We start from the raw sequence: 11,021 nt of genomic DNA, 5'->3' as shown, positions 1-11,021 counted from the left end.
GGGGGTGGTGGTGGTGGTGGTGGTGGTAGGAAAAGAGAGGTGGGACTGGGGAGGGGGCTGCCCGTCCTCCCCACTCCCCTCCAGCTCCGCATGCTCGGCAGAGGCGGCCCTGCGAGGCTTGCGCGGCCGCTCGGAGCTGTCCGCGGTGCTGGAATCGACACGGCGCTGTCCGCGGTGCTGAAACCGCCTCGGCGCTGTCGGCGGTGCTGAAACCGGCACGGCGCTGCCCGCCGCGCTGAACGAGAGGCAGGAGCCCAACGAGCCAGCCCAAGCGAGCGGGCTGCCCGCGTTGGCCGAAGAGCCCCCTTTATGTGCAGTTCTTGGCGCATCGCAGCAGCGTCGAGGGGCTTGAATTGCGGCGCCAGCGGAGACAGCCTCAGCTCTGCCGGGCTGGCGCTGAGGAGGATGAAGGGCTTCCTCCGGCTGTTTTTGGGCTACTTGCTGGCGGACCTCCTCAGCCTGTGGTGCCGAGCCCAGGAGAAAGCCGGGCAGCACTTGGGCAGCATCGTGATGTTATCCGGGGGCAACCAGAGCCACGGCGGAGGGGAACAGGGCATGGACGCCTCGGAGCCGCCCCCGACCCCGGAGGAATGCCGGGGCTACTTCGACGTGATGGGCCAGTGGGACCCGTCGTTCAACTGCAGCGTCCGGGAGTACCCGTTCTGTTGCGGCACTTGTGGCTTCCGCTTCTGCTGCAAGTACCACAAAGGCCGCTTGGACCAGGATATCTGCACCAACTACATCAAGCCTCCCTGGCTGAACGGGCGCAAGATCACCAACCGGCCCGACGGCCCTCCCCACGACCCCACCCGGGACAAAACCAACCTCATCGTCTACATCATTTGCGGCGTGGTGGCCGTCATGGTGCTTGTGGGCATCTTCACCAAACTGGGTTTGGAAAAAGCGCACCGACCCCAGCGAGAGCACATGTCCAGGTGAGTCCCTGGCTTAGGGGTCTTGTTGTTGTCGGGGTGGGGTGGGAGTCCCAAAACCCACCCCACCTCCATCCAGTCCAATCACAAACGTGGCCACCTGCCCCAGCCCACGTGTGCTGTTGAGCCTAAAGGGGGGAAGGTATGGGGGGGGGGACAGCTCCAGCCAGTCCCCAAAGTCCTTGCCAAGAACACCTTCACTTCCTTAGAGCCATCCCTTCAACCCACCCAGTCTTGGCGCCATGCTCTGGGGGCCATAAGGAAGAGGTGCCATGCTCTGGCGCATTAGCAGATGGCTGTGCACAGGGATTAACCCACATTTCTGGTGCAGCAGTGGCCAAACGGCTCCTGACAGCGAAGAGACAGGGGAAACGCACACACACCCGCACACCAGAGTCGCACAGCAGCAGCAGCAATAACAAATGTGGCGTTGTCAGGTCTGTCGGCAGCTTCACCCGTTCTAACTGTTGCCACCCCTCATGGACAGAGCAAAGTTCTCCGCAGAGCCTTGCCATCAACACACGCCTCCCTCAGCGTGCTTCTTGGAGCTCTGAGCACGAAACCTGAGCTCTCTCTTCCCTTCCTACCCCGCCCCCCCAGCGCATGAGTTCTTGTGACCCTGAGAAACAGACCTACATTGTCAGAATAATATCGATGATGATGATGATGGATAGATAGAGAAAGCAGAGAGGGACCTTAAATGAAAGATCTATCTCAGCTTTCCCTAACCTGCTTCCCTGTAATCTTGGGTTACAGCTCCCATCATTCCCTTCTTGGCTGAGGATGGTGGGTATTGTTTTCCAGCCCAACAGCTTGGGAAAGCTGTTCTCTGTTACATGGAGAGAGCAGTTCCTGGTTTCGTTTAACATTCCCTCCTAAGATGGGGACCAAGTACTGGGTGTGAATAGTTGTGGCATGCTTTTATGGTCTGCCGCCAGCAAGTCAACATCTATTTTAGAGCCAACGTGCCCCTCGCACACCCATGGCCGGTTCAGCTGGTGGGTTTTGCTCCCACCTGAAGCAGGCTCATGGTTGATGATCCATCAGGATCAACCCTACAGGGACTGGCTGCTTCTCCTTGAAATGCTCACTCCCCCTAAGTCCCCACCCCCCCTGTGATTGTGGCAACAGTATCGAATCAAAGACAAAACCCATTTGTTAAGTTATTTGGTCTGTCTGATTCATTATGCTAATCCCCCAACACATGAAAGCAAAACAGATGGGGAAAGACATTTGCAGATAAAATAAAAACATTTTTTTTAAAAAAAAAAAAGCAAACCAAAAGCAAAGCAAAAGGCGTGATCAGACCCATCCCAGCATTTAGGGTAACCTTACCCCAACCCAGCACCGTCCAGGTGTGTTGGAACACAATTCCCACCATGCTGGCTGGGGATGATAGAAGCCTTAGTCCAACAGTATCAGGCGCAGTAAGCCTCTATACATCAGTTGCCGGGGAACATGGGTGGGAGGATGCTGTTGCACCATGTCCTGCTGATGGGTCCCTGGTTGACAGCCGCTTGGCCACTGTGTGAACAGAAAGCTGGACTAGACGGACCCTTGGTGTGATCCAGCAGGGCTCTTCTGATGTTAACTGTTCTGAAGGCTCCAAAGTGCGTATGTGTATGTTTGCAAAGCTGATCTAGGGGAACTTTCAAGACAAACACTGGAGTTGCAAGGAACGGCTTGCTGTCAAGTATGGCTCTGAAAAGGCGTCACTCAAAAGCAGCTTGGTTCCTCATCTTCTCCTTATCTCCCTGCTTCCCCTCCCCACCCCCACCCGCACCCCGAGATGGACTCACCACCTGGAGCACCTTTCCTGCCCAAGATCCTGCTATTTTCTTTGTGATTAACAGCCTCCCCCTGCACCGAGGCACCCAAAATAGGTTTCGGAATGCATCACCAGTTCTTTCACTAGCAATTATTTGCTATTTATAAACTGGCTGATGGACGATCATTTTTACTACCAAGGAGGAACAGCAGAGCGCAGGAATTTGTAGGCAACTCAACATGCTGTGTGAGTGATAATCTGCAAGAGGCCAGCTTGGTTAGTGGGGGGGGGGGGCTGAAGGGGCTGAGGGGAGAAAGCTCCTCAGCTTTGGGGGCCTCGTCCTCCAAATTAAGGCCAAGAGGAATGGCAGATTTTGGAATTCCATTCTATCCCCTACCCTTTGACTCTGGGGGAAAGCTTTGGCCCTCTTTTCCTCCCAACCTCACCTGCAGCATCTGCACCTGCTTCTACAGTGTCTATGCACAGACTGGTATGATGAAAGGTGAATCAGTTCACTGTAGCCAAGAATCAGGACACGCTGCTGCTGAAATAGGTAGGAAGCCGAATTTTTGTCAGCTCCAGTTCAAGCAGAGCAAATGCCTTTGTGCCCATCCTGAGGAGGAACAGTTCCAAACGCCAATGTGCAAAGGTGTGCAGATAAGCAAAGGACCAATCCTCTCTCCTCCTCCTTCTGGCCTGCCAGCCTCCCTGGAATGCCCCCCTTCCTCCTTTCAACCTCCTCCTTTAAATCCCACTTTCCCCCAAAGCTTCACGCCCCCACCTTTGTTCACCCTGAATCCCGAGGAAGTCCAAATAGGCATAACAGGATATGCCTATGTCCATACTTCATTACGTTGGCTTCTTTTCTTCTCCCCTTCTACCCACGAACAAACTTTAGGTGTAAGCTCCTTGGGGACCATTAATTAATTTATCTTTATTTATTTATTTAAAATAACCCTTGGGTTATTTTAACTCCCTGGGCAGATCCCTCCCGAGGTGGAGTTCAACAATAATATACACAATAAAAACCGATGCAGCAATAAAGCAGTAAGAACACAATAAAAACAGTAATGGCAACAGCAACCATTCTTAATAATAATATTAATATTAATAACAATCTCACATCAGACAGCTGCAGCTACATCCCAGGTTGTACAACCTGCAACCTGCATGAAGGTTTATTTTTTACACTGCAGCTACAGTGCATAATCAGAGGAAGGCTAGTAAGTTTTAGCAGGGCCTTCTTAAAAGCTTGCAATGGTGGAGCCTGGTGGACTCCTGATGGCAACTTATTCTAGAGGTGTGGGGCCATGAAGCTGATTGGTGGGAGATCCAGGACAGATAAAAGGAAGGACTTCTTCACACAGCGAAGAGTTAAACTAAGGAATTTGTTACCATGAACGTAGTGATGGCCACCCATTTGGATGGCTTTAAAAGGGGATGGTAAATTCCTGGAAGGGAGGATTATCAATGGTTGCTAGCCCAGTATCTGAGGCAGTAAGCCTGGGTGCACCAGTTGCTGGGGAACATGGGTTGGTGGGTTCTGTAGCACCCATTTCCTGCTTGTGGGTTCCTGGTGGACAGCTGGTTGTCCATTGTGTGAACAGATTGCTGGACTAGATGGACCTTTGGTCTGACCCAGCAGGGCTTTTCTTATGTTCTGATGTTCTGATGCAGAAGATCTGGCGTTCAACCCTGGGCATCTCCAGTTGAAAAGGACCAGTGGCAGAGATGGAAGGAAACACCTCTGCCTATGACCCTTGAGAGCTGCAGCCAATCTGCATAGAAAATACTGGACTAGATGGACAAATGATCTCATCTGGTCTCAGGCAGCTTCCAATGTTCTTTGCCCCTTGCTCAGGGACGTTCCTCAAGGCTGCAACCTCCGATGAAGCAAACACAGTTCATGGGGTCCTTCCACATCAAGCTGTGTTTGCTTGGCATCTCTTCTCATGCTTGCAACAGCTGGAATTTCCTCCAGGCGACATCCCTGAAATGCAAAAGGGGTCCACCCTCCCTCTTCCCTTAGTGAAGGCTTTTGCAATTCATTACCTTTTCCATTGACCTAAACGCAAACATTTAGTCCGTTTCAATTTCAAATGCCATTGTAGAAGCAAAGCTGTGCGGCGTTCACTCCGAACACATGTTTCTCCCACCCACCCCCTTTGTTTCTACGTCGCTTAACCAACGGTAGTTCCTTGAAAGACTTCGCTACTTTGGCTAAGCCTTGTGATTGAGATGGAGCAAGACGTTTGGAAGCCCCTTAGGGTCGGCATCTGGCCAGATAAACATTCTAGTCCTCATAAAGGCCATCAGTCGGTGAGGTTTAATTCGTGAGACTTGAACTCCACAACACTCTTGGGTTATCTGTGCAGGTCTCGGCCTGAGAATTGCATGCGGTTACTGAGAAGGTAGTGGGGGTCATGGGGTGATTTTGCAGGGGTGGGGGTAGAGAAGAAGCAGATGCTCTCGTTGTCTACATATGTGGAAAATGTTCGACTGAGAACGCTTTACAGATGTGGGCGGAAAGTACACCCAGGACACATTTCCCCACTGAACTTAGGAAATAATAGAATACGTAACAGCGATTTTGTGTAAGCAGGAAAAATCAGGAAAATGACAAACGTTTCAGTCCAGCAGAGCAACAAAAAAATTACCCCATGCCTATGTTAAGTAACCCTCTCCAGGGGAGGCTGGTGCCTCCTTTGACAGTGGAGCTGTAAATCCATCCTGGGTTTCAGTCAAAACCAGGTAGAACTCTAAAGGGGCTATCTAAGGTGTGGACCCTATGCCCTCAAAACTCTCAGCACCATGGATAGCTCCTTCGGCATTCTGCCTGGTTTTCACTGAAACCCAGAGTAGATTCGCAGCCCCTCTGAAAACGGAGCCACCAGCCTCCACTGAACCCTCTCTCTAAATTCTTCCCTGGCCCTTCGGCTTTTCTCTCTACATTGCCCCCTTCTGTTTTCTGTGGCCCAAAGATGGGGGCCCTGTTGCTTGTCTCCCAGGGCTAGCTGTAAGTGAAGCGAACTGTAAACTATGCCTGGGCCACTGCTTGAATAATGGTGTCAGAGGGAATATTCGGATGTTATTTTAGTATACTGTCGGCCGCTTTGGCAGCTCTTGCCACAAAAAGTAGAATACAAACAAACTTTCATCAGAGTGAATTAATAAAGTCCTTTTGGCTGTAAACTGTGATGGACTCTTAGCCCAGTCCTGTGTGTGTTTGCTCAGAGATAGCCCTTACGATTGATTTGAAGAGTCATAGGACTGCAGCCTTTATGGCAAGCCGTGATAAGAGAAAGGGGAGTCAGTCAAAAAAACAAAGCCCTCTTGGAGCTTGGAGGGGGAGAGGCCCTTCTGCAATGGAGGCAGCAGATGGGAAATGTGGATGGAAGATTGCACACACCATCACAGACATCTACCCTGCAGGCATACATGTGCTTAACTATCACTTACACGTCTCTGGGACATTCCTTTTCTCCAGGAAGCTCGGGGAACTAGATTCCTATGAAGGTGGGATGAAGGATTCCTTATCCCATTTTGACACGCTCACCAGACTATGATTCACAGGGTTGTTTTGGAGGAAGGCCAACTATTGCAAAGCCAATGTAAATGTGCGGTGTAGTTATGCCTTAAAGAGGCATGCTTTGAGTGTAGAGCAGCACGGCTGGCGCCAGTGGGTGACATTGTCGGACCCCTGCCAATGTCCATGACCCCGTAGGGGACCCTATTGTCAATCAGATTCTCCTGGCCCTCCACCTCTTCCTCCTCCTCCTCCTCTTTGCTGTTGTTGCTTGTTTCACCTGCCCAAGTCAAGCATGTGAGTGGATACAGAATAGGGGAGAGAGAGAGAGAGAGAGAGAGAGAGAGAGAGAGAGAGAGAGAGAGAGAGAGAGAAGTTCTACTTGCCTCACTCTCTTATTCTGGGAGGTGGCACAGATTGGATCCAGAGGGAAAAGCAAGCTAACGAATGGGTGGCAGCAATGCTGGCGAGGAATTGGGCCCACCCAAGGAAGGGCATCACTGATAGCATCTCGCCCAAGGGCCTCATGAAACCTGGAACCAGCACGACAGGATAGACAGTGGCTGACGGGGTGCAAGGTAGCCCTCAAGAGCCCCAGAAAAGGTCCTCCATGGTCAAGAGGCTTAGAGCAGTGATGAGAAGATGGGGATTCTGGGAATGCCTTGATGGCTTTTTAGCAAACAGGGCAGGAGATAAATGCCAGTGATTTATTTATTTATATATAACAAATAAGGGCACTGTCCTAGGCATGTTTAGACATTAAAAAAGTCCCCATGCTGGCTGAGGAATGCTGGGAGTTGTAGGACTCTTTTCCTCCTGTCGAAACATGCATAGGGTTGCATCCTAAGTCATATAGGAGATCTAAGAGCTGGTCAAGCAAGACTGCTGTGCTAGCAACTCTTATTCCCCAACTGAAGGCTTAAATTGGGCTCTGTCCTTTACAAACCTGTCCTGATAAAAGCTAGCTTTCTATGTGCAGAGATTTCATCTAGCTTTCTATGTGCAGGGATTTATGTAAGTTTGGGTATGTATATGCGTCCATCCCTGCATGTTGAGATCCCACGAGCCGCTGCCTGCAGCTGATGCTTCTAAGCTGATGCATCTACAGTTCCTCCTACTTGAGTGGGAGCTAGTGCAGCAAGGCAGCTAAGAGAGTTATCAATGAACCCATCCAAATCCCTGGTTCAAAACTCGCCTTTGCCATGGACTGTCCGAGAACAGATTTCCCGGTTGTGAGAGCTGGGGGAACATCTCCACAGCAGAGATGTCAAATGTTGAGGAGCGGCACACATTACGCAAACCCAGTCAGATGTGTGTGGGTTTAGGTTTCAAAGTGCCCTGTACACATTTTCATAATGACCACACACACACACACACACACACACTTTGGGGTTCCCGCAGGAATGGTTATGTGGGGGGCAAAGCCGTCGTCTTCCACTCGCATCTCCCTCAATTGCAAGCTAACTCCCTCTGCTTCTGATGTCCGGAGGTGAATGCCTTTGCATCTGGGGCCAAAAGACCACCGTCAGTGCCGACAGCAGAAAAGGGCAACTAAAATGATCAAGGGGCAGTGGGGCATCTCCCCTATGAGCAAAGGTTACAATGGCTGGGATTGTGTAGCCTGGAGGAAAGGGAGGCATGAGAGAGGTGTACAAAATTACGCATGGCATGGAGAATGTGGATAAAGAGACATTCTCTCTCTCTCTCTCTCTCTCTCTCTCTCTCTCTCTCTCTCTCTCTCTCTCTCTCTCTCTCTCTCTCATAATACTAGAACCCAGTGGTGTCACCCCATGAAGCTGATTGGTGGGAGATTCAGGACAGATAAAAGGAAGGACTTCTTCACACAGCGCAGACTTAAACTATGGGATTCGCTACCACAAGATGTAGTGATGGCCACCCATTTGGATGGCTTTAAAAGGGGGTTGGATAAATTCCTGGAGGCGAAGGCTATCAACGGCTACTAGCTCTGATGGCTATTCTACCTCCAGTATCAGAGGCAGTATGCCTATATACACCCATTGCTGAGGAACATGGGCAGGAGGGTGCTGTTTCAGAGACTGAAACAACTGGACATGTTTAGCCTGGAGAAGAGAAGATTGCGGGGAGACATGATAGCAGTCTTCAAATACTTAAAAGGTTGTCACACAGAGGAGGGCCAGGATCTCTTCTCGATCCTCCCAGAGTGCAGGACACAGAATACTGGGCTCAAGTTACAGGAAGCCAGATTCCAGCTGGACATCAGGAAAAACTTCCTGACTGTTAGAGCAGTACAACAATGGAACAGTCACCTTGGGAGGTTGTGGGCTCTCCCACACTAGAGGCCTTCAAGAGGCAGCTGGACAGCCATCTGTCAGGGATGCTTTAGGGTGGATTCCTGCATTGAGCAGGGGTTGGACTCGATGGCCTTATAGGCCCCTTCCAACTCTTCTATTCTATGATCCCATGATTCTATGAACATAGTTCTTATGTTCTTTTATTCTTATCCATGCAGCTCAAGGGGGAGGTATCAGCAGGCTTAAGGAATCCCAAGTTTTTCTGAAAAACCCCGCCCCCGAATAAACAGTAACCACAACCAAACCACAACCAAACTACAGTACTGGACAGTGGAATCATAAGGGAAGGGCATTGTTTGGGGCTATGAATAGTGATTTATTTTGCAGTGCTCTTGTAAGGATCTGTGTAATTTACGTGGAGTATTCTGCTAAGAGTTAGGGGTGAATGCGATTTACTCAGAGCATTCTTGATCATGGAAGAGCATAAGGACTTGCCTAGATGTGATACGTTAGTCATGTGAGACACTGCTGCTAGTTGAGAATTCAGAAGAGTCCCCCACCAAAAGGCCAAGAAAGTGAGAAGAGACAGAAATACATGTAGGGCCTGTTCAGACAACTTGCTAAGCCATGGTTAGGCTGCGAACCCTTTTGCAGCAAATGGTTATTGAACGTGTTTAAAATGTGGTTATGTAGCCACCATGGTTGGAAATGGCTCACATGACACACTAAGCCATAATGTTTAGCTCAAAATGCTTAATCACTGTGGCTTAACATGTCATCTGAACAGGGTCACTATGGCTGTTTCTACACCTGCCTTTTTCCCAGGGTTTGTCCCGGGATCATCCCTGTGCATGCAAATGACACACAGGGCATCCCAGGAGCAGGCAGCAATGATCCCTCCATTTTCCTGGGATAATCCTTAGGTATAAAAAGGGTCTGTGAAGAAGTAGTCACTGGCTGCCTTTCTCTGACTGCTATTTTGCTTTGGTTATCTCTCTACAGTAAAAACAGGGGACCCCCTATCCCAGGCATCAGAATTTACATTAATACAGATCATTTACCGGGCATTTCAAGGAACTAAAATGCTGTACCAAAAAGAGACAGGTCCTGCTTGTAGGCTTACAGTCCAATGAGCAAGAAGAATTATTTTCAAAACTAAGCTTCTAGTCTCTGGAGTCATGAAAATAAATTTGAACGTGTGATGCTAATAAATAAATGTCGGGTGTTCCCAAATAAATAGGCTAGGCAGAAGGACAGCCACGTTCGTTCACTTTTCTAAATGTCATGTGCATTAAGAGGTTTTCAAGGAGCTGAATTCAGAGCGATCGCGTTTAGGGTGAGGGGTTACAGAAGAGGTATATCAAAGAAGAAGTGCAGATGATCTACCTGCTATTGCGCAGACACACTGCAGGGTTGCTGCATTCACTTTGTGTTCTGTGTCCATTATTGGCTTCCTCCAGAGCTCTTAAGAACACAAGAACTTCACAAGAGCCCTGATGGATCAGACCAAGGGTCCATCTAGTCCAGTACTCTCTTCACACAGTGGCCAACCAGCCATTAGCCAGGGATGAACAAGCAGGACATGGTGCAACAGTACCCTCCCACCCATATTCCCCAGCAACTGGTGCACACAGGCTTATTGTCTCGAATACTGGAGAAAGCACACAACCATCAGGGCTAGTAGCCATTGATAGCCTTTGCCTCCAGGAATTTATCCAACCCCCTTTTGAAGCCATCCAGATTGATGGCCGTCACTACATCTTGTGGTAGTGAGTTCGAAAATTTAACTATGTGCTGCGTGAAGAAGTCCTTCCTTTTATTTGTCCTGAATCTCCCACCAATCAGTTTCATGGGATGACCCCATTGGGTTTTAGTACTATGAGAGAGGGAGAAAAATGTCTCCCTGTCCACATTCTCCATACCATGCATAATTTTGTACACCTCTATCACATCTCTCCTTGGTTCTGCCCCTTGCCAGAGACAGCATACTGGGCCAGAAAGATCATTGGCCCAACTATGTGAGGCTGTTCTTCTCTTTTGATGCATTTGGAATCCTTTCAAAAGAAAGTAATGACAACGTTGAGAAAGACTGGGCTATATTGCTTGCTCTGCTACTCCTGACCCAATCCCAGAGTTGGGGCACCAGAAACAATGGGGTAGGTGCCCTGACTCTGGAAAATAGGGAGCTGCGTGATATAAGGTCTGACTTTCTGATCCCATATAGCCAAGTGTTTTCTATCTGGGACATACAGGCAGTTAGTCCTTCCCATGATCTGCGACCTGATCCTACTAACTCAGGAGCAGTGGAGGTAGATGCCTCTGATTTCAGTCAGGCTGTAAATCCATGCTGGGTTTGAGCCAGAACCAGACAGAACTCTATAGGAGCTACCCAAGATGCTGAAGCCACTTTGGGAAATAGGGTTCAGCACTTCAGATAACTCCTTTGGAGTTCTGCCTGGTTCTGGCTCAAACCCAGCATGGATTCACAACCCCACTGAAATTGGAGCCACCAGCCTCCACTG

The 11,021-nt window shown here is 49.6% G+C and overlaps 1 protein-coding gene across 1 annotated transcript in view; it reads left to right on the top strand.

Moving 5' to 3' along the window:
* Positions 1–319: 319 nt before the first annotated feature.
* SHISA9 (shisa family member 9) overlaps positions 320–11,021 on the top strand; it is a 260,887-nt gene continuing 250,185 nt past the window's right edge. Inside the window, exon 1 of the mRNA XM_063143021.1 lies at positions 320–935. Within this exon, the coding sequence (XP_062999091.1) occupies positions 406–935 (530 nt within the window). The 5' untranslated portion in view covers positions 320–405. The remainder of the gene's footprint in view (positions 936–11,021) is intronic.

This window comes from Elgaria multicarinata, chromosome 17, assembly GCF_023053635.1.
Source record: "Elgaria multicarinata webbii isolate HBS135686 ecotype San Diego chromosome 17, rElgMul1.1.pri, whole genome shotgun sequence".
Classification (NCBI taxonomy): Eukaryota; Metazoa; Chordata; class Lepidosauria; order Squamata; family Anguidae; genus Elgaria; species Elgaria multicarinata.
The sequence above is the reverse complement of the archived record's forward strand: the minus strand, read 5'-3'. Positions and strand labels throughout refer to the sequence as shown.